Source organism: Chaetodon trifascialis, chromosome 10, assembly GCF_039877785.1.
Source record: "Chaetodon trifascialis isolate fChaTrf1 chromosome 10, fChaTrf1.hap1, whole genome shotgun sequence".
NCBI lineage: Eukaryota > Metazoa > Chordata > Actinopteri > Chaetodontiformes > Chaetodontidae > Chaetodon > Chaetodon trifascialis.
Window position 1 is genome coordinate 5,558,290 of NC_092065.1, and position 26,182 is coordinate 5,584,471.

Genomic DNA, 26,182 nt, shown 5'->3' on the forward strand with positions numbered 1-26,182 from the left:
CTATCCTTTGCTTGAGTGCTACTAATAAGAACAGGAAGCCCAGATAAAGGGCTCTCTTTCATGCTGTACCCACAGCCATAATGAGGCCTGGCATCTGATGGATTACCCAGACTTATTTCGTAAAGGCTGCCTCATTTTTCCCGTCGCCCTCGACTACCCTCAGCTCTCCCAGTCGGTTGAACAAAGGCCAGTCTTTTTAGTGCCTTAATGCTTTCATCGCACAGCCATCGCATGTGTCTGGACTTTGTATCTCCCGCTCATTAATTGTTCAGCAATAAGTCTGATATGATTTCCTTGGAGCTAAAGAAGAAACTGCGAGAGTGCTTGGTGATGATATTGGACATAACAGCCCCCTTGAATCAAAATAATGACCAGCTATACGTTGGCAGCAAATGTCATGTAAAGAATCGCTCTCTATTGGAAATAACTGCCTTCATTCAACAAAGCTGCCACTTTAGAAGGCCAACATCCTTATGTCACCTCCATGCAAGCTGCTGCTCCTGCAGCTTCATAATCTCTCATTGAGTCTTTATAGAAAAATTAAACCAGTTCCTGGGGTTACTAACAGCTACCTGTGAGAGTGAACCAAAACACTAAAGTTGTGGGCCGGACAGCTAATCGATGATCTGAAACTTGAAAAAAAAAGGAGCTGCAGATTGATAATATTCTCTAGGTTCACCACCATGTGTGACTCCTTTCACATTATCATTAAATACATTGTTCTCCCAAAAATATCAATTCTGAATGTTTTAAACAGGTTTTGTGAATGAATATGAGTAATGAGTAATTTGTTGGATACTTGTACTCCGACCTGACTAATCTGAAGCCAGATGTCTGTGAGTCTCTGCCAAAGTTTACGCTAGAGTACTTTGGTGGTGTGCACGAGTTTTAATGCAGTATTCATAAGCCACATGTTCACAGGAAATAATTTCATGTTTTGCTACACGGTAGAAGAAAAAAACAGTGCACCATGAATCACTGTCATAACTAATTCACTTAAAAAGAGGCATTCAAAAAGAAACAATTATTTGAGATCCTCAAAGAGCATATTTGATAGATGAAAAGCCTGTGCAGCTCCGCTCACCTCTGAAAGTCTTCTCTGATCAGCAGGAAGTGAAACACCAAGGACAGACAGGCTGGGTCCTTGGACTGCTTTACTGCTTTTGCAACCACGTCTGTTCTGTGTGTTTGTGCACGAACATGTCTTTTTGCATTTGCGCATGTGGGCTATTGAAGTCGACTCTGTGTTCTCTCCCTGGTGCTTCCTGGTCCTCAGCCAAAGCCAGAGCTCTGTAACGGGAGATAAAGCTCGTCTGTTTCGGAGACAGGAGGAAATGGAGCTTGGCTCTTTGGAGAGGGCCACTCACAACTGTATTTACATCATTTTGGAGGGGAGCTCGGCCACGCTAAACTCGTGTGCGCTCATCAGTGAAGTGTCGTGTCTGCACTGAGAGAGCTGCGGTTTGTTTAGAGAGCCCTCCCTATAGGCATAAACAAAAAGGACGGGCTGCCGTTTAATTGCAGGGGTAATTTATCGCCTGACTTGCTAATTAAATTGCGTCTTCAACCAGCCTGTCTAACACCATGACTGCATGAAGCCAGCATTCGAGCAAGGCATGGAGTGGAAGACTTTGCCGCAGGTGAGAAGAGACAGGGGAAAAGAAAGGAGAGGGGCTGAGGGGAAGAAGGGTTGAGGAAGAGACCCTGGCAAGCCTGGTAACGAGGTCAAAGGGAGGAAGAGGGACAAGTGAAAGAGATGGAGGACTGAACACAAGGCGCGCTGCATAACACCACTGATCCCCCTGCTGAGATGCCACAAGTTAGAGAAGTTGAAGGTGTTCACTTGCACATGTAAGCTCCAATTAGTTAAGCAAAGCTGAAGAAAAGGCACACCAATGGGACAAGTTTGAAGTCACATTCCCCTAAAGGAAATGTCCACTGAAACTGGCTTCAGGTCTTGACGAGATGCTGGCTGTTTAAATTTATTTTTAACATGCATTTTTTTGTTTCTGTTTCAATACCTAATTGTACTGATTCTGTGCTTTATTAAAGTTATATATTACTGTTTAAAGCTGCTGTAATTTAGATTTTTATATTAGCACTCAAATGACTGTGCAGTGTGGAAGGGGTTGCTCATAATGGTGAACCCGCAGAGAATTATCCCCTGACTCTGCAGTTTTCCTCGGCTCCACAGCTTAACTGTTATAGCTCAATCTCACCGCTCTCGTCAGCATCATTTTCAAATGCAAGAGGTTCGCTGTTTATAGTGAGAGAGATTTTGGAAAGCCACTCTATGCTACATGCCCAGCACTAAACAGCACAAAGTGAACCTTGACAGTGCTACCACTCTTCCGTCCTCATGTCATGAACATTGTCCATCCACCCCACTTTCCTCTAAATGCTGACTTTCTTGCTCTTCATACTCCGTCACCTGACTTCCTCCTGAGCAGCTCCCATCATAATTACCACGCCTAACAATAAATGTGAATATAGATCGTAATAACCTACTTGCAAATATGGCCTACATGATTATTTTTCTGGCGAGAACCGGCTCGAACAAGCATGGGAGAGAGTTTTGAAGAGAAACTAACCATTTTAATTGTCCACACATAAAGCACGCAAGCAAATGTACAGTTCTGCTTGTGCTGCAGCTGTTAGCTGTCTGTGCTGACGTGATGGTAGAAAGCAAGAATATCACAAGCCTAAAAAACCAGTGTGTGAGATGCACACTGATGCTGAACCCCATGAACATGAAGTGTGCAGACCAATGGCTGTACTTCAAACAGCGTCACATGCACTTCAGCGTGTTTGTTGTGTGACCCGGTCAGGCAGCAAAAAGACATGTCTCGCTGTCCCATCCCCACCACGTACATTAAAGGACATGATGGACATGGGCAACTATTCCCTGAAGCCACAAATATGTTTGCCTTTGCTGCAGGAGTACAAATGCATATAACACTGTGAAGTGCAGATACATGTATGACAGCTGGTGACCTCGCTGATATCCCTTAACCAACCTGTCCATCACTGTCTCCCAAGGGAGAGGAGTGGGTGAAGACATCCACAGGTTACAACACAGTTATTTGCACGGCTGCATACTGCAGGTGTAACAATTCCCCTAATGTGATCACATCCCATCATGCAGGAAGATGCTCAACTGTAACAATTCAGGTTATGTTGTCGTTCAATAGAATGCACACACAAACACACACCAGTGCAAAATGCATTCGAAATGTAATCGTGTCTTTGATCCAACATGACATCCATGACTGGAATCTGTCACAGTCACAATGAGAGGCTTGTTGCTGCACACATAACAAAATGTGTTTCTTCAAGAACGTCATGAATTTATTAAACTAAAGCTGTTTCACGCTAGTCCGTTTCCGAGAGATGCTGCTTTTGTAATTAAACTGAAATACGATTATCAAAGGTTAGACACTAGCTGAATTTTAACAGTGGGGTTATTGCGTCTTACTTTTGTCCAGCTCATGTTGCCTTTTATGAGATTATTGAAACAAAAGCATGGCGGAATTCCTGTTGTCACTTCTTCACTTTGTGCACATCATACTTCAGACTACAAAGAGCTTTATCCTCTCACTTAAATTCTCCATCTTCAGCTCTTTTTTTTCCACAGAACAAATGAATGTGTTTTCAGTTGCTTCCAGCAAACACAACAGGTTTGGATTCACTCCAAAGTTACAATCCACACAGCAGCAACAATGTTCATGTTGGGATTTAAAGCTTTAAATTCTATTTTCTACGTTTACACAATAAGGTACAAAAAATACACTGAACTCCTTATGCTGCTGATGGCCTGTTGGTGTTAGCATCAAGCAATCTCAACTTCATCACTTGCATCTTATTATCTAAATGGGCCCCAGCTGGATGTGTAGCAGCATGCTTTCTCATCTTGGAAATCAGGTTTTTATCGATTGTATTTGAGCAAAGTAATAACAGTCTTCAGGGTTTCTGAGTAGTAAGTGATTTTTATTCCCTGGACTGTACATATTTTTCTGGTTTTTGATTCATTTTGAGAAAAACGGTGGCCATGATTGTTGAAATCAATCAAGACTGAATTACTGTCCAGTTTCCTGCTTTGTACGGAAAGTTTATTGCTGTAAAACTCCAGCTTAGTTTGCTGCTGTTGGTCAACCCGTGACAAACGGTGGCAAAGATGACATTTCGGCAGCAGCCTCCCTGGAGTGCCGGGCATGATTTAATCAGTCTTGCTCACGACTGGTCAGCCCACAGTTTCCTCGATCCTAGGTGCTAAGATAGCCAGCCAATAAGATGTAGCCAGTGTGAAACCTGTTAGACAGCTTTATTTATGAGGGTTTATCACTCAATTGGGAAGATGGTTGTTTTTGTTCGGGCAACATCTAGTGTGGAAATGTGCTCAGATGTATAATTATGACCACGGCCAACGTTTCTACTACTGATCTTCTCTTACAGGAAATGTACAGGAAATGGACCATTGAACAGTTAGGCTGATTCCCTCTGACAGTGAGCATAGCGACAATCCCAGAATCAGGTTTGAGAGACAGGTAGGAGGTCAGGGGTCAGTCACCAGAGTAACATGTGTGTATGAGTGCACCTTTGTTGGTGTGTGTGTGTGTGTGTGTGTGTGTGTGTGTGTGTGTGTGTGTGTGTGTGTGTGTGTGTGTGTGTGGGTAACATGGGTATATGACACATTCATTGAGGTCCACCTCTGTTTCATGTCCACCAAAGCAGGAAATCAGAGTGTGCTTTGTCTTTATAGAAAGACAAACTGATTCAAACAATTACCCACACAAACACACATTCAAACAAACTGAAACACACACGCGCACACACGCACTTGCACATACCCAAACACACAGGTTACCCCTTCACCCACAAACACACACACAGGAACATATATATACGAGAAATGTGTAGTTTGTTGATTGATTGTTTGATGTTTTGACTTTAAAGCATTTATGTGTGATTTTTCGCCCAGTTATTTCCACTTCTCATATGTACCATAGAAAACCTTTCATTAACCACACAGCATACTGCTGCCCTGAGCCAAAAAAATCTAGTTTGGGGCTTATGACGATTATTATCAGGGACCCTCAAGCTCCCAAGAAAAGGGGTGAAATATGTTTTCCCAAAAAAATAAAATAAAATAAAGGTTTGTGCCGTGGAGGGTTAAAATGTTCATGTTGTAGCTCACACTGTGCTGAAATTGTGCATATTCAAAATTAATTAATGTCTTATCTAATTACCACAGAACAAACTTGGAGTTATAGATTTTTCCAGCAGAGGAAAAATGTAAGTGATGCATAGAGAAAGAAATTAAGAGAAATTAAGAGTTTCACAGGGGCCCAATGGCTTTTTTTCCCCTGTGGCCCCCAAGCAGGTTAATCCGTCCGTATATTGCTGAACAGCTTTGTTCCACTGAAATTCCTGCACTCAGGCTTCTTACACGTGGCCTAATTTTTTAATTTTTTGTAATGCATTCATGTGTCTAATATGTACTATAATGTGGAATTTAAGTTCCTTTTCCGTCTTCAGCTTTCTCCTTGTAGACACAGTACACACACAAGTAAAAGTATCTTTTGTGCACTAATTTTTTTCCTCTCTTTTAACCGTAACGCCATGTAAAATGTTGAATTCAGTGCTGCATAAACTCCCTGAATAAGGCTCATGACCATCTTCCACAAAGTCAATACACTGTGCTTGAGAACAGAGTGTATTCATCAGTGTTCATTGCTATTGTCCCATGGTTCATTCAGTAAGATTTTCTTACTTATTGATTTTCTTTTGTCCATTATCTGCCAGGCGGTGCAACGAAAATGATAAACGTGACATGGTTGGGGAGAGGCGCTGCCTTTGTGTATGAATTTAGATAATGTATTCAAAGCTCACCGCAGAACTGTCATACATCAAGTTATTATCAATTGCCAGCTCCTCTCTCCTCTTTAGCCCCTTACAAAGGGCAATCTGGTCGCTTTCAAGCCATCATCTGAAATCTGGGCTGCCTCACATTCACTCACCCAGTGAACTTAATCCGCCTCTATTATGTGCTTCTGTGAAAGTATGTGTTGCCAAAAACATCCATGTCTTAAAGTCAGCTGAGTGACCATGCAGACTGCAATTGTTCTCATAAAATTTAAAAAAATGAACCATCAGAGCTGGAAGAAAATTCAACATGAATCATCTTCAGCTTTAAAGACCTGCTTTAATATCTTCTCGAACATTTTTGAGGACACACTTCTGCTTTATTTTGACAAAAAGCAATTACATTTTCTTTATTCTTGGAATTCTGAGAAGCCTCTGCTATTGTGCCTCAGAGCTGTTGTTTATGTATAGCTCCACTGAACTCATGCACCTGTTATAAATGCTAATTTTATTCCAGTGGTGATTAGCGTCTTACTTTAAGATTCAGATTTTTCAGTATTGTTCACTGGGTGTAGAATACACACAAAATAAGATGCTAGGAAAGCTGCAAAATATAATACAGGGCAGTGAATCACGTTAAATTTGCATTTCAATCAGTAACGTCTTCGTAACATTAAAGGTCAAATAACAGCAGGTGGGTGTCGAACCACAATGAGGAAGAGTGATTTGTGCACATTGGTATGAGACTGGTGAAGGGTTTTGAGTGCAGGGGATTCTGTAGGATTCATGCAGGGTCCTCCAGAAGCTGCTGAAAGGAACTTATAGGAAGTGAAAGGGGCAGACTCAGAGCAGCAGAATGGTTGGACACAATTATTGACTGACCTGGCACTCACAATCAATTATTTTGGAGAAAAATTTCAACATTTTGGGAAATAAATTATTTTCTGACAGAGGATAAGAAGATCAATACCACTGTCATGTTTATATTTTAAGTACAGAGCTGCAGTCGGGATAGCATAGTTTAGCATAAGGATTAGAAACGGGGGAAACAGAATTACTGTATGTTTTTCATTACATGATGCATGCTATACGAACCTTCCATGATCAGGGAACTCATTAAGCATTCATGTGAAATGTCAAATTAAGTCAGAAGTTATTCCTTCTCTGGGTTAAAGGAGACTTTTTGTGCCATTTCTTCAGGAAGGCAAGGCTGAAAGAGGGACAAACTGATGAAAAGGGACCGGAGGATGATGATAATGACAGCTCTGAGATAACGGCTTTTATCCATTGTGGTCGTGATTACATATGATGCGTTTTTTGAAAGTATCTGAGCCTTTTTTCCAGGCAGTTTCACTGATTAGCTTCAGTCAGAGAAGAGGTACTAATCACCTGGCACAGTATTTGATTGGTATGAAATCCTGCATAATTGGCGCTCTGCAGCACATGGCTGCCCATCCCTGCTCCATCCACAGCTTTTGGAAAAAAAACCAAAAAAAAAAAACATTCCATGCTGTGTTCTCCCAGTGAGGATAAAATGTACCCATCAATCATTTTCCCGTTCATAGCTTCAACTACATAACCCTTAGATTCTTCAGGTTAGCTACCTAAGACTAATTAGATGGTTGCGTAGCAACAAGATGATGCAACAGTCCTTGCGCCCTTGTTCTCTGTGATATTAGCGGGGCTCATAGCTGTGCTTTGTGTTTGTGCATGACAAGCGAGAGGCACTTGTGATACCTAATAAATATCCTGCCATATATATACTGAACCATAACAGACGTGCTGATGAGGTCATTAACTAAGCTAATAAATGCAATACTTTGCATATGTTGACATACTTGTTTTCAAACAACACGGTGCTATTAATATTAACTACCTATCTTAAAGCATGGGGGCCTGAAGGAGCTGCAGTAAAATTATTCTCATTAATACCAAAATGTATGCAGCAAGATTCTGAAAAATCAATGCCAATTAACTGCTCTATAGGGGGCGGCTGTGGTGCAAGTGTGACCTTTATTCCATGTGATGTTTGTGTAAGCCTTCACATAAATGTGCCACCTGTGTGCCGACATGCGAGAGAGCGTATGTAAACCTCTGATGGCACATGTATGGCACATTTCAACACATGCAATTCAAAGGGCTTTACATAAGGCAAAGGCATGCATAGAACATTAAAAACACAATGAAAAGGGAAAGTATAATCAACTGAAATAGAATAAAATGCGATCTACAATTAAGACCAAGTAAAAAAGAAATGCACAATGTAGTAGTAACAGTGCAGTAACGAGTGATATGTTGCCTTAAATTCAATTAAGGAACCAAAACTGCTGTACAAACCAGTAATCAGAAACTAAACAACGTTCCCACTGTTTCCGCAGTTCACCTGTGATTACAAGCAAATGCGGTTACACCACGAGCACTTTGTGTGTCCCATTAGCAATGTTCTCCCTGTTATCAATGGAAACATCTCATGTGCCAATGATACGCCTGTTGCTGCCAATAAAGCAGCGGCTGAAGTTGCTGCTTCATCTCTACAGCTCAGCCTCAGCTCACAACAATAACTGTAGAATTTAATGGCTGAGCGTGAGTTTCAAAGGTTTTACATAGTTATCAAAAGGGTTTTTGCTTTGTTAGCTATAGAGCATTGACTGTACTTGGCTGCTTAAGTTGGAATTTTGCTTTTAAATCTATGGAAATTAGCAGTGCCATGCTCTGAGTTTTACTCAATAGCATCATTTTAAAACAGATCCACTGATTCACTAACTTGACCGTCTATTTTCAGCCTGCTGGCACATCATGTGACATTATCAGCCCTGATATCCTGAGGCGTAAGGAGGGCTTGATGCATGAAGTGCGGGTGTCACAATATTGCCACTTTCCAGGCCACACAGGCCAACTGGCAAGGGCATGTGACCAACCCACAGAGGGCCAGTAGCTGGAAATCTTTCCCCTGCACTAAACTTCTCAGGCCGTGACCAGATGATTCAATGTGACATGACAGGTGGATAACGGTACAGGGGACAGCTGGATGCTGTGCCCCGCAGGCCTGCTGGGATGTGAAGAGTCTTCAGTTCAGAGCTGATTGAACCTAGCTTGCCATTTCCCAAGCTTTATTTGCTGTGCCACTGCCCACAATGTGGTGGCCGCTAATGCTGAATTGGAAAATAAAAAAGAAAAAAGAAAGGAAAAAGGTAAATACTGAGCCAGACATGCTTCTGCTGGGAGTTGAACAGTTGGCCTGCATCATTACTGTGTTCCAAGTCAGCCAATTAGTGACAAACATGATTCCACAGCCAATGCTACCTCTTATTAATTCATAACTGTTGGAGAACTCGAATATGAGATGTCTGCTGGTAGAGATTACCATATTATTGGCAGATGTTTTTTTCCTGTTCATCTCAACTAAGAATTATCATAGCTAATTTGTGTACCTGTTGTTGTAATTGTTAGCAAATCTCCGTGGGGGAAAAACACAACAGTATATACAACAGTTTGACAGCGCGGCTTCAGCTGAACTTACAGCACATTTTTCTTCAGCAATACACTAAAACATCAATAGGAAATGTCAGGTTTTGGTGTGGGTCCTGTGGACAGTCTTACAGGAAGAATTCCCTCGTAAAAAAGCCAAAGATGTCAGTTTTTCCACTGATGGCAGCCTCTGAATGCAATGCAGCCACAGGATATTTGACTAAGGGCTGTTGCCCAACTCCCCTTCCTTAGCTGTGGAGAAAAGCTCACTTTCTTGCTGCAACTATAACCAACTGAACTGAATGCAAGTTCCGTGAATTCAATTACATGCAAGGCTTTCTTGGACATGTAGGACATCGGGATCTCAAGGTGAAGCAGACAAAATAGGTTGTCATAGGTGATGTTTAAGAAAGACTGTCTAATGTCTAAACAATCATGAATCATCGATCTGTGATGTTTGTTTTGTGGTAAATTCCCCACTGTGGGACTAATAAAGGTATATCTTATCTTATCTTAAAATGTTAGACGGTGAGAAAGTCATTACAAATTCATGTTGTGCAAAGAATTATTCAAGTGGAGATTCGAAAGTTTCCAAAGATACCATGCATGCGTTTTGGGAAAATGTCTCTAAAATGAGCCATAATGCATTTTAAATATGTAACATTTCATTGTGAACAAGCTGATTGGGTATGTGACACTGTCAGAAAATGTGGAACATTTTTTCCAACTGCAAACTACTTAAGAGAAACAAGAGATGTTAAAGGGTTTAATCACATAAATTGTGGTTAGTCTCTTCAGACCTGGTTTGTTTATACTGAAAGGTTTGTTATTTCTTGACACTTCCCTCAGAGAAACTTTGGACCCTGCTTTGGAAAACTATGGGAAAACATTTCACCCCAGCAATTGATCTGATCATCTGCAAGATATAGAAAATTTGAGGAGCATTCTAAACTAAATGTCTTGAGTTTGTTTGGATGTTCCCAACCTGTGTGTAATGAGCCTGAGAATTGGGTTGGATTAACTCTAGATACTTGTGATGAGATTGCAATCAAAGTTTCAATTAGACCGTAGCTACTGTTAGGTTACTCCCGCCTGGTGCTGATTTGATCTGTTAATTTGGAATTAGAATATTAGTCTTCACTCTCTCTCTCTCTCTCTCTCTCTCTCTCTCTCTCTCTCTCTCTCTCTCTCTCTCTCTCTCGCTCTCTCTCAGTTTCGAGCTCTCAAGTTAGGGGAGGTTTTCCAGGTTGGGACCTTCATTACTAATCCTGTGTATTCGGCTCACAAAAGGACATGAATGTGTTACTGCATTATCTGTTTGGACAGGCCATATTAGCCCACAGAGATGTGGCCGCACTAAAAGGGATGGTTCCCGCAAGCAGTAGAGCAGAGTTTGTGTATTTTTCTCAAATGAATACAACTGTTTATCAATGCATGGGGGATACTCAGTGCAATATGATGATCTGATTGTTTGTAGAAGTTGATTGTACCCCAGGGTTGCCAGCACTGTAAATATTGCTGCTGGTGAGTTGTCTGTATGTGTGTGGTGCCGGCAGAGCTCAGATACTCACTCAGTTGCTGAGAGGAGAAGACACTGAAAAAGGGGTGATGGCAGCATTACAAGTTGCAGTTGCTACAAAGGCAGGGATGCCCTACAAAGCACACACAAAAAAAAAATTGAACACGAGCCAGCTCTGCTGCCAGCATCATTTTGTCTAAGTGACCTACAAAAGTCCAGAGTTGATGAAAGATTTCCTCATCCTCATCCAGTTAATACTTACAAGCCCTGATGCGTAGCCTACTTGTATGTCTAATAAATAAAGCCTCAAATTTGTCAAGGGAATTAACTCTGAAAATGTTGGACATACGTTTAGGAAGTGTAATACGTAAGATGAACATTAGGGGGAAGCAACGCCCCGAATAACATTCTCAAACGTACACGAAGAAAGGGTGAGCACAGAACTAGACTGTCTAGAGCAGCTCGACAGTCTAAGATTACAGTAATTTGCCTTTTCTTTGTGTTTGTTTCCATTGACGTGTGAAGATATCAGATGAAGAACCTTTTTTTTTTATAATATAGCTGGATTTGCTGTGTACCTGGTATATGATGTGTGTCTGTGTGAGCTGAATCTTGTTATAGTAAACATATTACATTTCTTACCATTTGCCAGAGTTCAGAGTGTCTGTGATCAGATATATTTCCTCGCTATTCTCACATCTGACAAAGCACAAACATAAATCCGATAAATATATTAAAATATACAGACAGAAATAAAAGCCTTTTGCAAGGCAGTATAACCTTAGATGCTTGTCTATCCGGTAAGATTCTATGCAGAGTCTGCTGTATTGTTTTGATTAGGAAAATCATTTAGACAGGTCAATTACAGCTACGGATTACGTTATCTAAGGTCTGTTCATTGTCTGGTTTTACTATATACACGTTAGATATTTCTTTTAAGAATGTCTCCGATGGTATCTTGACAAGTTAGCATAACGAAAGCAGAACGTTAGCTGCCCATTTGTTAGTTCACAGCTTGCTAACGCTAGCAAGCGGCACAGCTAGCTAGTAATTAGCTCAACACTCAAATATGCTAGCGTTAGACCATTATTTCTGATGCCGATAAGTTCAATGTAACTTTGACTGTTAAAGTTAACGTTAGTCGACATGATAAACAGACATTCAGCGGCCGTGCAGCAATAGGTAGTGGTGTTGAAAACCGCGTTTCATATGCCGTTGCTGTTAGCGTCATCGTTAGCCTGTGTAAGTGAACATAACCGATGCTAGCCAGTAACAGTGCCAGCTGGCCATACGGTTTGTATGAATTTTGATTAGATTTCAGTTCAACGTTACACATAACCAGCTGAAATAAATGTGATATTGACCACTCACTGGCCAATGTGGTAATATTTGAACACAGTGACTACAGCACTTGCTTTCATGAATGTAAGTTAACATTAGCTTGACAGTAATGTCAGCCGAAGCAGCGCTTCAGTGCTCATACTGAAGCATATGTACCACACATCACAGAAAACGCTAAATGCTAACAGAACAATCTTTTGTAGTATGTAGTGCTATTTAGCTATTTTTAAGGTTTGAAAAACTCAGGGATAACCCGGTTCTAAGTCTAGGTTGGCCCTGGTTCCCTTGTATTGAGGTTAACTTGGCTTCAGAGTCATAGTTTGGAATAATGTCATTTTAATACTCTTATGTGCAGTAGTTATATACTATTTAAATATGCAAAGTGATTTTTTTTAGGTTTCAAAAAAAGTTTCCACCGTGTGAAAAGTTACACTATGAAACCTCACACTTTGTCACACATGGTGAAATGTTATATTATTCAGTACAGGGAAAACTTCATGCAATTTCTATTTGAATCATGCATGTTGTGCTTTCCTCCAGGAGAGGGCACTGCAGTATAGCATTTATTCCTCAGGCTCGTCAAGAAGCTCAGAGAGATCAATACAGTAATTTTTATGCTTTTTGTTAGCTTTTGTTTTTGTTGCAGGACCTCAGCATCTTAAAGCCTTACCTGCAAGTTCCTGCATGTAGAGTTTGTCCTTGGTCAAATGAGCTTTACAGAACAGGGGACGCACAGACCGTGCTCCTCTTGTTTGGCAGTGTCTGTGATGAAGGCATTTATTGTTGTTACTAAGAACCAGTTTCAGGCATCATAGAATTGTTTGACAGAAAAATCCTGCTTACTTAAACTGTCGGGGGAATATCCCCAACATATTCTCTTTGAAAGTGGACTTTTTGATGGTAACTGGCTAATTCCTCTGTGACTTATTCCACAGTTTTTAGTGGTGGGGGAGGGGGCAGAAACCACATCAAGGATATTGAGGGTCACTACCCACATAGTGGTTTAGAGGTCAAAGATTAAAACACAGTAATGTTGTACCTATTTTCAGAGCTAAACCTGGGCTGTTTGCCCACACATACTTTGGGTCAGCATATTTTTTAATGAGATGTTCTCAGTTATTTTTGTCCCTTTAAAAAACATATGTGACTTTTTTTTCCAAGTAGTTTGATTTCAAGGTAGCATTTAACACGAGCAAACAGGCTTTCTAACAATGATGTTTGGACTACCAAGTCTTTGACCAGAAGTTCAGCCAGGGAACTTTTCTTAACAGAGAGCTGTTTGGCTTGTAGGCATTATTCTCTTATCTCTAATTGCGAGGCAGTACCATAACACTACTTCCTTCTGTTGAAAACAGGCTACATTAAGTTCTGAGGAGTGGAGATGGTGTGTTTTTTTAAATTGTTTTCTCAATAGTGATTGATAGCAGTAAGACATTTCTATTAGAGGAAATGTGGCCAGCCAAGAGGAGGTATGGAGCCAGGACTGGGAGGAGTTTGGATGAAAAGCAGAAAAGGCAATACCCCTGCAGAAGGAGCAGTCTGCTCTCTATTTCCTTGCTGGGCAGCATCCCTGGTGACAGTACTCCACGCCCCAGTCCCACCCTGTCTGAAAATGTTTAACCCACTGATATGTGCCCCCATTTTTTTTTTTTTTTTTAAATTACTTAATCAATCAATCACTGACCTTTCCAGGTCTCATATTAACACCAGTTAGGTTTGTAGCCCTTACCATGGCGGTATTCGACGTTTCCTTTTCTAAATCTCCCACTGGTTTCCTCCAGGTGTCCACTGCAGTTGTAGAAGTCATGGATGAGCAGACTGGCTCTCCTGGAGCCAACGCCGAAAACAACAGCCAGAGAAATGGAGATGAGGTAGGAGCTGAACACGGGGATATCAAATGACATATTTTTCAGTTTTTCCAATTCAAGTCCCAAGAATGTCCTGCCAGCATATATCATGGGGAATTGCTACCTGAACCTTCAAAACATATCTGTTTTTCTTATCTTGCAGAAGCCCCGACGTGGCAGCTGGACCAAGGGGAGGAAGAGGAAGAAGCCAATGAAGGACAGCAATGCACCCAAGGCCCCCCTAACGGGCTACGTTCGCTTCATGAACGACAGACGGGAACAGCTACGGGCGGAGCGTCCAGACGTGCCCTTTCCAGAGATTACGAGGATGCTGGGCAACGAGTGGAGCAAGCTGCCCCCCGAGGAGAAGCAGGTCAGTGAAGAAGTTCCAGACAGGATTACACATTGAGAACACAGCTGTGAGCAAAAATGTGTTGATGTTCTGCATTTCTTTCCTTTACGTGTTGTATGTTGCTCTGTTTAAGATGACCTGCAGAGTGCTTAAAGTCCTAAGTATTCATATAGATTAATGCCGCAATAGTGAATAACCAGGGTGATCCAGGCTTTGAGGAAGCAGTGGTCAAAAACAAAGAGAGCAGAGGCTGGAGCAGCCTGCAGAAAAATCTGTTCAGGTTTTTGGTTAGCAGGGTGGTGGATTTTTAATTGTCATTGCTTTTGGCTTTCAGCAGGCAGTTGTACCAACAGTGGCCCAAAGGACTGGACTGAAATATTCATCTGCAACATGCCAACACATGCAACACTTAAGACTGTCCCCAGCCAGATTAAACACGCTGTCTGTTTTTCACTGTGCACAAAGGGAGTGTTGGAACAAAAGCCCGTGAGGTCTACAGTGTCACTGTGTTGAAGCTGACAAAACACTGACTTACACATGACTATACTTGGTAGCTGTTTGACACCACTTTACAGATATTATTGCTGTATTTTGATCGCATCTTGTATTGTATCCTAGGTATGCCCTCAACTGTGATGCAAGAATAGCAGGAAGCGATAACAATGGATAAAGCTGCTTGGTGATAGAGACATTATGACTGTCGCGTTCAGGCAGTGCCAGTCCACTGCAAAAATACCAGTTATACCACTGTGCTTCTACCAGGGAAAACTTGGATACCCTCTTTAAAACATGCCAGGACATAGATCCACAGGATCCTAATCAGTTTCAGCTGCCTTTAAGTTACCTCAACATCTCATTAATGAATCTGAAAGAAGTCATATTTATGTTATGATGTCGAATTCTGTCTTTTAGAAACCTTTAATGGACCATTTTTAAACTGTGCATTTAGCATAATGCAACCTCGTTATTGTTTCACACAGAGTTTAAAGCTTAAACAGATGTGGCAGCATCATGGGACAAGGTCTTTGCATGAACATGCTCTTATTAGTGCCTTCTCTAATTTCTAAACTAATTATATTAAAAGATGCATTTTTCATCACAATCGTTGAGGTTCTTAATGACTGATTTTTCTGTCTTTTGAAAGGAACTAATCCTGATTAGGAATAATTATTCCCACTCATCATTGTACCGTCTCCCCCACAATCCTCCTTCAGCCTGTTTGGCCAAATCTCATTTCCCTCCTTTTTGGCTGAGTCTCCCATGCTCTTCTCACCTTTCTTTCCTCTCCCTGCAGCGGTACTTGGATGAGGCAGAGCGAGATAAGGAGCGCTACATGCGGGAGCTGGAGAAGTACCAGAAGACAGAGGCCTACAAGCATTTCACCAGGAAGGTCCAGGAGAAGCAGAAGGGCAAACGGCACAGGGGAGGTGAGATCTGGTTAGAAACGCAGCATCAAGCACCGAAACCAGCCAGCCTGGAATTTAGCCCGCCGTTATTTTGAGGCACTGTTTAAGCAGTAGTTCAAATCACAGACTCTGTATGTCAGGTGACATTTGGAGAAAACAGGTATTATGTTTGGTGGAGAATTCCTACCCTGACTGGTTGACTTATGAATGAATGAATCTGTAATGAATGTCATACAATGCACTAATCAGTCAGAGCGTTATATGATTATGGTTGTGTGGTCTGTTTTCTTTTTACAATTCTTATTACTAACAATAAGTTATCGAATGGAAGTTTTAATGGTTTTGAGCATAAAGTTGCTCAGGAGCAAGGCATCAAACCTCGAAATGAGCTGCTTTGTGACTTCAAGACGAAGACACTGGTTTGTTAGGAAACTCCTGATGCTTCTGTGTTGCTGCTTAAATGTGAAACGGGATGTCAGGAGATCATGGCACAAACAGACAAACCTAATTTCACAATAGGCTGCTCATCCTAAAAATATCTGCAATATGTTACTACAGAATTTGATTAAGTTCCATTATTAGTTTAGTCATTGTTTCCTTTGTCTGGTTGATGGAAATGTGGAAATGAAAATGAGACACTTTCGAGTTTGACGTCGCAGTTCAGGTTATGAGTTCAGCTGGAGGCCAGAGGAGCCGTTGCTGCGATCACACAACACATGGTCCGCATTATTTGTTCCTATTATGTTACTGTGGATAAGTTTAAATGTTCAAAATGCTGATGACATAAACAGCTCTGCCTCGGCAAAAACTTTTGAGAGAAGCCAAACGGCTCTGCCAACGGCCTCTTTTCAGATGATTCACAATGGTGATGGCAGACGTGATTTTTTTGATTACTTTGATTCATTCTGTCAGTTTACGGTGTAGTAAAGGCATGCTGCGCTGGGGGAAACATGAATCATCTGCTGTCTTTATTCTTTCCTTCCTTTCCAGATGGTGGGCACCAGGTCGCCAGTGAGGCTCTTCACGAGGTCAGTAACTCTTTCCTGCCCGATCACACTCACAGTCACCTTCCTTAAGAAGTAAATATCATCTGTAATTAAGTGAAGAACCCCGCCTCTAACTATTGCAATATCATTTTGTTTCACAATTCCTGTAAAGAACGAGATGTAAACAGAATGACTGTTGTGAGACATATCACGGGGACAGTGGAAGACACACATTACACACAGTCAGCATTCATTTTAGACAGTGCACGCAGTATTGAACTGTAGACAGGTGTGACACAAACTGTCAGAGCACCACATCCTAGTGTTCAACAGAAGAAATACAAGTCTCATTGTGTGTGTGTGTGTGTGTGTGTGTGTGTGTGTGTGTGTGTGTGTGTGTGTGTGTGTGTGTGTGTGTGTGTGTGTGTGTGTGTGTGTGTGTGTGTGTGTGTGTGTGAGAGACAGTGAAATGAGAGAAGATCTTCCCTGGTTTAGCCATGAGTGAATCCTGCTGTTGTTTGTTTCATTGTGCTTATGAAGAATGTCATGGTGACCTTTAACTTCCAGACACATGAAGTTTCCTGCCTCGTAGGGAAGTGCGACTGCAAAAACAAACAGATTCACGAGTGTAGCAACACACTGAACACATGAGTTGAGTTCAAATGACAGTGTCCTCACAATGTCTGCAGAAATGCTCAGCATGAATTGTAAAGGCTGGTTTTGAGTCTGAAACATTTCCCATCAAAAACTCTCAAAAGTGTGAACAGGTCACTTATTTCATTCATTCTGAGTGTGTGTTATCGCGGCCAGAGTGTGTTAGTCTCCCCCCCTTGCACTACACTTTAAGTGCTTATTGTTGCATCACTAAAGCCGTGTTAATCCGCTTTGGTGGCGTGCTTGTGTTTGTGATCCAAACGACTTTATGTGTAATTCATTTTTATTAAATTCTGCATGTAATTACAAGGTTTCCTGTGTAAGTCTGATAGTGTACCCCTGAAGGGTCGTGGCCAAGGTGACTATCGACATGAGCATTCCTGTGGGAATGCCAGTGTTTCTCCTCTGGATGTCAAAGGACGCAGGATTCAGCATGAAGCGTTCTTTCAGAGGAGGGAATAAGTGAAATCTGCCCTGTATTTTTTGCTGCTATTGTGAAACACATTATTATTGCAAATGGATTGCAAACCTTTTCAGGGACTTTGATATCTTAGCAGCACTGTTGATGAAATTACTTCTCCTTTCTCATTTCTTAAACTGTATCACTGTATTTCCCCTGTGGCCAGGTATGAAATCAATTACCCGCCCACCTACTGCCCAGCTAGATAAACGACCCCCTCTCGCTGTCAGTCTGTGTGGCCAAATGTTTCCACTGTTCAGCTCATCTCCTTCCCTCTTACTGTCTCTGGCTTTCAACAGAAGGATGCAGAAGGGAAGGACAGAACAGTGTTTGACATACCAATCTTCACAGAGGAGTTTCTCAACCACAGCAAAGGTAAAGAGCTCGAACACTTCCGGCTATCTCGTTGAGAAATACATTGTAGTTGGTATGCTGCGACTTTTTTAAGCCTCCATCTGTCTGTTTCCAAACACATTCCTCTGCTATCTCAAGAGAACTTTGTTTTATAGCGCTCCATCATCCCGGAATAGTTTCACAGTCCACCGAACTTAGCGATGCTCTAAACTTAGGAACACACCTCTCTCTGCAAATAAAAAATTGATGATGGCACCAACTGTTGTGTCTCGCCGTATCGTCTTTCTGGACTTCTGTGATCCACATGTGTTTCGGTGTCTCTATCCCCTGTCACACATGCGGTCTGCCACTGAAATGTTCAGGAACATTTCCAGCATGGGGTCATGTGTGAGTGGGACTAGGGATTGATATTCAGGGAAATCTGCACTGCCACTTTCCCACCTCAAGACCTGCTAACGTTTCAGGGAAATTGCTGATACGGCTGTATTGTTAATGAAAGCAGTAACGTTGCAGAGACAAGCACGTAAAAGGTTAGGTGTGTCTGACAAAAGGTGCTTTCCTGTGGAGCGAGCAAACCAATCACAAGACTCCGCTGATGGCATCTATTGTGCCAGTTGAGTGTGAAAAGGTGCAAGATGGAAGCGTTCCTGAATATAACTGCATTTATGTACAGTAAAAATCTCGAGCGTTGTCTGAAAGGATGTCCAGTAATTGGTTATAATAAGCATGTTTGCGTATTCCTCCGCAGCACGTGAAGCTGAGATGCGACAGCTTCGTAAGACCAACATGGAGTATGAAGAGCGCAACGCAGCACTGCAGAAACACGTGGAGAGCATGCGCGGCGCGGTGGAGAGGCTAGAGGGCGACGTGATGCAAGAGAGGGGACGCAACGGGCTCCTCCACCAACACCTGGAGACCCTCCGCCAGGCGCTCACCTCCAGCTTCTCCTCCGTGCCTCTGCCAGGTGAGAACCAGTCATTTCTGTGATAATCCCACTTCCAAACCCACAGCAAAAGTCCACGTAACAAGTAAATTAGGTCGTTTTCACACCTGATCAAGCGGACTCGGTTCGATTGGGGAGCTGAAAGTCGCAACATCGTTGCATTTATCACTAGTTTCGGTTCTGCTTTCACACTGTGATTTCTAAAGCACACCGAACTTTCTGAGCAGCATCACGTGGTTGAAAGGGGCGCTCGTCGATTGGACAAAGTAGGAGGGGAAATCCCTCCCTCCCAGCCCGGAAAAACAACAGTGAACACAACTGTTCCTATAATGCTATCGTAGCTTGTCAGGGATTGATTCTGTTATTTTTCTAACTTTGACGATCTAACATGTGACAGCGTATGAGCTCAGAGTTTAAGGACTGTGACTGTTGGTAGTTGTGATTTGATTTTGTATAAATATGCCAAATTGTGAATTTATGGGTTATTGTTGTTCAGACAAGTGAGCTAAGCTAGCTAGCAACTGCTAATGTCAGCAGTCACTTTTTCCCATAGCGACAGTAAACATTCACATAAGGACTAATGAGCTGCAAATAGAGATGCAGAATCAAGCTATATTATAAATACAGATGAGATACGTTGTATTTTAGCATGTGTATGCACTGTGTATAGCGTCACTACGTACATTTGGTCCTGTGTTTGGTCCGGTGAGCTTTCACACTGCATACGAACCGAACCAGGGTTCACTTACAAGCGAACCGAGACCCACGTTTTCAGGCGGACCAGAGTTTGCTTGTTTGGTCCGCACCAGAGTTTGGATGAGCTTTCACACCTGCCCAAACAAAGCAGACTATCTGTGGAAACGAACTCTGGTCCATTTAAAGCAGACCAAACAGCTCTGGTGTGAAAGCGACCTTAGTCTCAAAATCCTGCTTTTTTAGACAAAATGATCTTGTGTTTTTCTTTAGTTTCAGTAAAAATAAGACAAATGACTCAGCACTATCCCAGATGACTAAATCGGAATTTCTGCAGCCTCAGAAGTTTGTCAGATATTTGCTGATAAAGAGATCTTGTCTCTTCTATTACGACAGTAGACTTGGACCATTAATTTTGGGGGATCTTGGACAAAAATGAAATATACTTCTTTATTAATCAACATTCTGCTGTGTGTGGAAAAATAACATGATTTTGCTTTGCTTTTATTTCTGAGAGCGTGCAGTGTGGCTTTGGACTTTTTGCTGACATTGATCAATGCACATTATAAACCACTATTGACTTGATATCCCATACCAGTAATCCATCCCTAGACACAAACACAAATGCTGTAGTAAGCTATTGGTTCCAGAGTCATAGTTTAAGGTGGTGAGACATAAATAATGATGTAGGTGTGCTCATACACCCACCGTGTATTTACTGTGCTTTGAACTCCAGCGTCGCTCCTCCTGCAGAGATCTATACTTAAACAGATTGTACAGTGGAAGCACCTGCTGTTCTTTCATAGACTGGCCGTGCATGTCAGGCTCTGAAGCCTTCTTCATTTTAACGTTATTTAAACTAAAGGCATGTGGTCCTTCTTTGTTCACACTTGTTTTATGCACATGCAGAACCAGAGTTGAGCTCACACGCACAGGTCTTCTGCAGTTTTCTTCACACCTGTTTGAAGTTCACTCACTCAAGCTCACTCAAACAGCACAAATTGACTCAACACCGCTGGAATTGTTTCATAAGAGCTTGACAGTGAAAGATGATGGCAAAATCCACTTAGACCTGGACTCAGCCAAACTCTGTGGCACTTTCTGTTCAGGAGAAAGTGACAATAAATTAATATAAATTGATTTATTTCCATTAATAAACTCACTTTAGATAGGTTAGATAGAAGTGTTAACTTGAGATACTAGGCTCAATATTCTATATTTTTAGGTTTCTAGACTTTTTTTTTTGCAGCTCTCGCAGTCTGATGGTTTTGATAACATTGTTTTGACACATTTGAACTACAACAACCCTCAGAATAAAAAAGCCAGAAATATCAGGGCTGATGATTGCTCTTGTCTGCTGCCAGCAAGACTCTTTGACTCTTTGACCCAGTCTGGAGACATCCTTTGATGCTCCTTGCAGCAAAAACATCAGCAGTGACGAGTCGTGGCCGGTGTTGTTGTTCTCGGATCAGTCATGTTCTGATTGGTGTTGTCATGTAGTGATTTCTGCCCTTGGCGTTCAGTGGTCACCCCTGCCACCACTTAGTCGATGTCCAAACATGGAATAGCTGGAAACATAAAGGCTAATTAAAGCAGTAGTTAGGAAGACGTCAAAACAGTTAAAAAGCATTGGTTAAATATGAAAGACAAGGTATCAGTTGCAGCCTAATGCCGTTGCCCATTGATTGACATATTTAGCAGCTAATAACGTGCATCCTTTAAAGGTTTGTCTTGTCCTGTGAACGTCGCCCACTTTAAAAACAATCACAAGCCCCTCATTTCTGACATCATGTACTTGTTGCCATGCAGCCAGTGGAGAGACGCCCACTCTTGACACCATTGACTCCTACATGAAGAAGCTCCACAGCATCATTGTCAGTAACCCCCAAGAACACGAGACTCTCATCAACACCGTGAGAGACGTGGTCAACCGCCTGGACAGGTACGAGCTGCTCTTTAGAATTTAGATTTGCAACTGATGGCTTTGGGTTATCACCGCTTGTTTATTTGTAATTGGCTGATGGGTGAAATGTAAACAATAATAAAGTACAAATCACAAGTTAGCAGTGCCTAAAAGGAGGTGTCTGTCTCAGTTTCACCAATTTCACCTCAAAGTTCATCTATTCAAGAGCTTGCTCAGTTGTTTGAGCAGAATTACGAGTGTCTTCTGCTGTCTTTTGCCCTAGATAATTGGACCAAGTCCAACGGATTTGATGGATTGAGATTCACAGTGACATTCAGTGGTTGCGGCTCCTTGGCCACGGTGAATCTCCTCGTCGATCTGTCATCCCAGTTGATTTCAAAACATCTTTTATTACTCTGCTAAGGTGACTTAGGTGAAGGTGATGTAGCTTCTCATATTTATTTATTATTTTTTTTTTACATTTTGTTCATACTTTATTGATATAGCTGTAGTTTGTTTTATAAAAGAATGAGATGGGAGGACATGAAACGGTTCTCTGTCACTCGTTGCTCCTGTTCTGTCTTCACCGTCCATCTATAGCAAATGCTTCCACGACAATATCTAAATCATTATCAACCATGTTCTGATCAAAGAAAAACGTGTCAGTGAGTTTGTATTTATCACATCCAAGAGATGCTGTTGAGCCGACTTTCTTTTATCGTGCTGTTGAAGAGAAATGTGCCATTTATTTTCCCCGTGTGAAAAAGTGTTTGTGTTTTCAATAAACGTATTTACATCATGTGAGTTTGTTTGGATAGGTTCATGACATACTGGGAATATGTTTGCATTGAAATGAAAATCAGTAGGCACCAGTGCCCTAGATTCCTTTTTTCAGCTCATTCAGTCGATGTCAAAGTTGGTGCAGTTTATATAACAGCCGCTGATAAGTGTTGAAACCATCTGTCTTTGATGATGTGTCTAAAAATTTTTAAACCCGTTTTTGATTTGGTGCATTATGCAGAACTGTTGACTTCTAACAGCCTAGTTTTTAAATCAATCTGCTATATAGAATAGAACTATATGACTAATCTGCTGCAATATAACGCTGTTTGAAAATGTGCTCTGTCAGCGCCTGACCTTATTTACTTACAGGAGGTGTGGAGTCAAGACGATTTTGATTGGTGAAGTTAATTGAGCCACTCTGCTGTAATTTACTGGAATCTGGAAGAGGAGATGGCTTGTACACAGGCACCGAGCTGCACACAGCTTCAGGAGAAAATAACCTACTGTATCATGTTTGAGCATTTTCCCCACTCATCGTCTTTTTAGTCCAGAGGATAATAAATGAGGAACAAAATGACTGTAGATGAGTCCGCCATGAATCCCTTTTAGTAAATCTAATTTATAGTGCGAATTGCTTTGACATTTTAAATGTGTTCCTCTTCCTATGATCAGGAGTTGGCCAATTAGCTTGGATCTGAACTATGAAGTTGATAACAAAGTACTGTATTTGTTTCTCACTTGATATTATGAGCCCTTCCTGTTTCCATTCACTGATGCCCATTTCCTCCTTGCCAGCTGAGACTTCCTGTCGACAATGGCCGCATGTGTTACAGTGTTAAATCCAACAATGAGCCCAGCAGATGTTCTGTTCCCACAGGAGAGCATGTTGGTTTATACAGTGAACTAATAATACATAGTCGCTGACTGCTGTGATGCTGATTGTGGACATTGGGGGAATCTCTGTTTCTGTGTTACATGCACGCTGCAAAGGTCCATGTCTCCTGTGCAGTATGAAACGTGCCATGAAAGTCTGAAATTTACAACCTGGAAGCTGATCAGATGCTGGCTTGTTTTGGTAATAACTATTGCTCTGTATTTTATTGTTAAAGGAAAACGAGCAATAGATTTGCACAAAAAAAAAAGGCTGGACAAATTTGTGCTTTGTCAAGAGTCCACAGCTATGTCTGTGATGTGACGTCAACATGCTAACATGTTCACAATGACCATGTTAACACAGTCATGTTTAGGTATACTGTTTATCATATTCACCCTTTTAGAATGCTCACAGAGCACCATACACACAGGGTAGGCCTGAGGATGATGGGCTGTTTCTAATTTTGCAGACATTTGGTCATAAACCAAAGTATTATACTAATGAAAAGTTTTACCTTATGATGGTTATTAGAAATCAACATCAATCAGTACGTCATCTGGCAACTATGAATGTCCAGAGTTTGCTCCAATCTAAATGATGTTGGACCATTTCAAAATAAGTGACATTTATTTCTTATGGTGGCACTGTACACTATGAATATCCATACCAATCTTCATGCAAAAGCTGTTGAAGCAGGAAGTAGAAGAAATGTCAGAATCACCAAAGAAATTGCGATTCATCCTCTGTGGACCTTGAATGTCCAGTATTTTATGGCAGTCCATCCATTTATTAAAGACATAGACCAATGCGGTCCACCAGCAGTCCTCAGAGCCATGCCGCTGATGTGACTAAAAACATAGAAAGAAAGAAGAAGAAATCCGAGCTTGTGTGTGTGTTAGATGTACTACGAGACATAAACTACATCCAGTGGTGCTTCTGTGACCACTGAGACACTCACTTCCTTATTAGAGTTGTTTACCTTTTAACTTCTGGGATCATCTTTCACATGTTCATCGCTCGCTGTGTGCCGAAGGCCCCAAAGCTCATTTGTATAATGAGCTTAGCTAGAGCCTTTTTTTGGGCTTTGATGTTGGCCCAAAGCTGTAAAAAAACAACACAAATGGGGAAAGGAGAACGAATGGTGAAAACTAATGGCTCATACCTTGTTATCGCATCTTACCTTGAGTTTAAGTCCAGATGCTGACCAACTCACTCACCCAACTCCAAACAGCCAATTTGTCTGCTGCCACATCAAATAAAGCAGAAATTCCCTGTCTGTTGACAGAATTGTCAAAGCAGCGTGGCGGCGCTCCAGTCCATCATGACGTCTCTTTGCTTGCCCTCTCGCTACACCACCGTCACACCATCTTTTTCTTCTCAGAGGCAGACCTGGTGAAATAAAAACAGCCCCTTCCTCCCCAGTAGGGCCATGTCTGCATCCTGCCTGTGGAGTGGACTGGTGGGCTGACATTAGAAGAGAGGAGCCAACTCCCACAGCGAGCCGCAGATCCTGGACCAGAGGAGGGAGGGAGTGACTCAGAGCAGAGAGGATGAGTCAGGCGTCATGTGCTGAATTGGCACCGAGCAGGCTCGATGTCCTGAATGGTTTCTGTTAGCACTATTATGGTCCAAATTAGCTACCTTTTGTTGGTGTGCTCAGGCGTAGTCGAAGCAGTCGACAATGTGACTTTGCTTGATTATGTGGGCCGTTAAACGTTCTGGGAAATCTTTTTTATCATCTAGAGCGAAATGAACAGTGATTGATTTTGTCTTTGTTTTCTGATGGCACAAAATGCCCCTCTTTATTCAATCAATAAAAGTATTCAGTCCAGTGAGTCACTGCTGAAAGCCGCTGTTGATTCCAGTTTCTGGGGCAAGAGGTTAAACTACTTCTTTCTGAGTGGGATGCTCTATTATTCAACCCGCGTTGTGATGATCTCAAATAATTCATTTTGGATCACCGGGATATTCCTCTCCTAACAGGCTCAAAGGAGAAACACATGTCCAGTGCAAACGTTTTTATCATTCTTTGACTGTTGATTTCCCTAACGGGACATTCAGGTCAGACATTACAGTCAGCTGCAGAACAGCTTCCCTGCAACTCAGGTCTAGCTCGTCTTCTGCGGTTTGCTCACAGATATTTAAGCTGGACAAAGACTTGCCGTAACAAAGGTTTTAACCCATGATTCCTGGTAGAATGACTCCTTAATGCTATAATGGAAATGAGTTCTCATGAAAGCAAAGGGAGAGAAATGATTTCCTTCAAGCACAATCTGAGCAAAGCATGCTGCTATGACAATGATGCTTTACTGAGGCTCTCCGGTGAGGTCTGTCAGCTCCTCATATTTCCATAATAGGGAAGAGAAGTGTTTGCCTTCATTCCATCATCAGGGACAATGTTGTTACTTTCAGCTCTGTTGCTGATGTGAGTTGCTTCAAACCTCACTGTGTCTGTTCCAGGTGACTCACACCACCTATCTCGCTCAGATCTCTGGGCCCTGAGCTCCATCTAAGAAGCGTATCAGTATTTTGTGATGGCGCACACTCTACTGATAATGTCATGAAGGGTGGTGAACATGTCATGCGGTGGTGGATTGCCTGCGCTGTACGTGACTGGTTTGCATTAACACCCTTTGGGTAAAGAGTGACTGGGATGCTAACTCACAAATGACCTCACTGCTGCCAGGATTTCACCTCAATTTAATTTCCTCAACATTAAGTATTCCTCAAAAGTGTT

At 41.8% G+C, this 26,182-nt stretch overlaps 2 protein-coding genes across 2 annotated transcripts in view; both read left to right on the top strand.

The window, feature by feature from the left end:
- LOC139337241 (uncharacterized oxidoreductase YjmC-like) overlaps window positions 1-26,182 on the top strand; it is a 297,202-nt gene that overhangs the window by 81,798 nt on the left and 189,222 nt on the right. The gene's annotated exons all lie outside the window — the stretch shown is intronic.
- On the top strand, window positions 11,660-25,290 carry hmg20a (high mobility group 20A). Its single transcript, XM_070973015.1, has 9 exons — window positions 11,660-11,738; window positions 13,972-14,061; window positions 14,201-14,410; window positions 15,684-15,816; window positions 16,786-16,823; window positions 18,195-18,270; window positions 18,998-19,213; window positions 21,695-21,827; window positions 22,072-25,290. Exons 2-9 carry the CDS (start codon window positions 13,996-13,998, stop codon window positions 22,073-22,075), a joined length of 876 nt encoding a protein of 291 aa, XP_070829116.1. The 5' UTR covers window positions 11,660-11,738; window positions 13,972-13,995; the 3' UTR covers window positions 22,076-25,290.

Coding starts and splice junctions, on each gene's coding strand:
- hmg20a (XM_070973015.1), top strand. CDS start 13,996: ATGGATGAGCAGACTGGCTCTCCTGGAGCCAACGCCGAAAACAACAGC. Junction 14,062..14,200: donor GCCAGAGAAATGGAGATGAG/GTAGGAGCTGAA, acceptor CTTATCTTGCAG/AAGCCCCGACGTGGCAGCTG. Junction 14,411..15,683: donor TGCCCCCCGAGGAGAAGCAG/GTCAGTGAAGAA, acceptor CTCTCCCTGCAG/CGGTACTTGGATGAGGCAGA.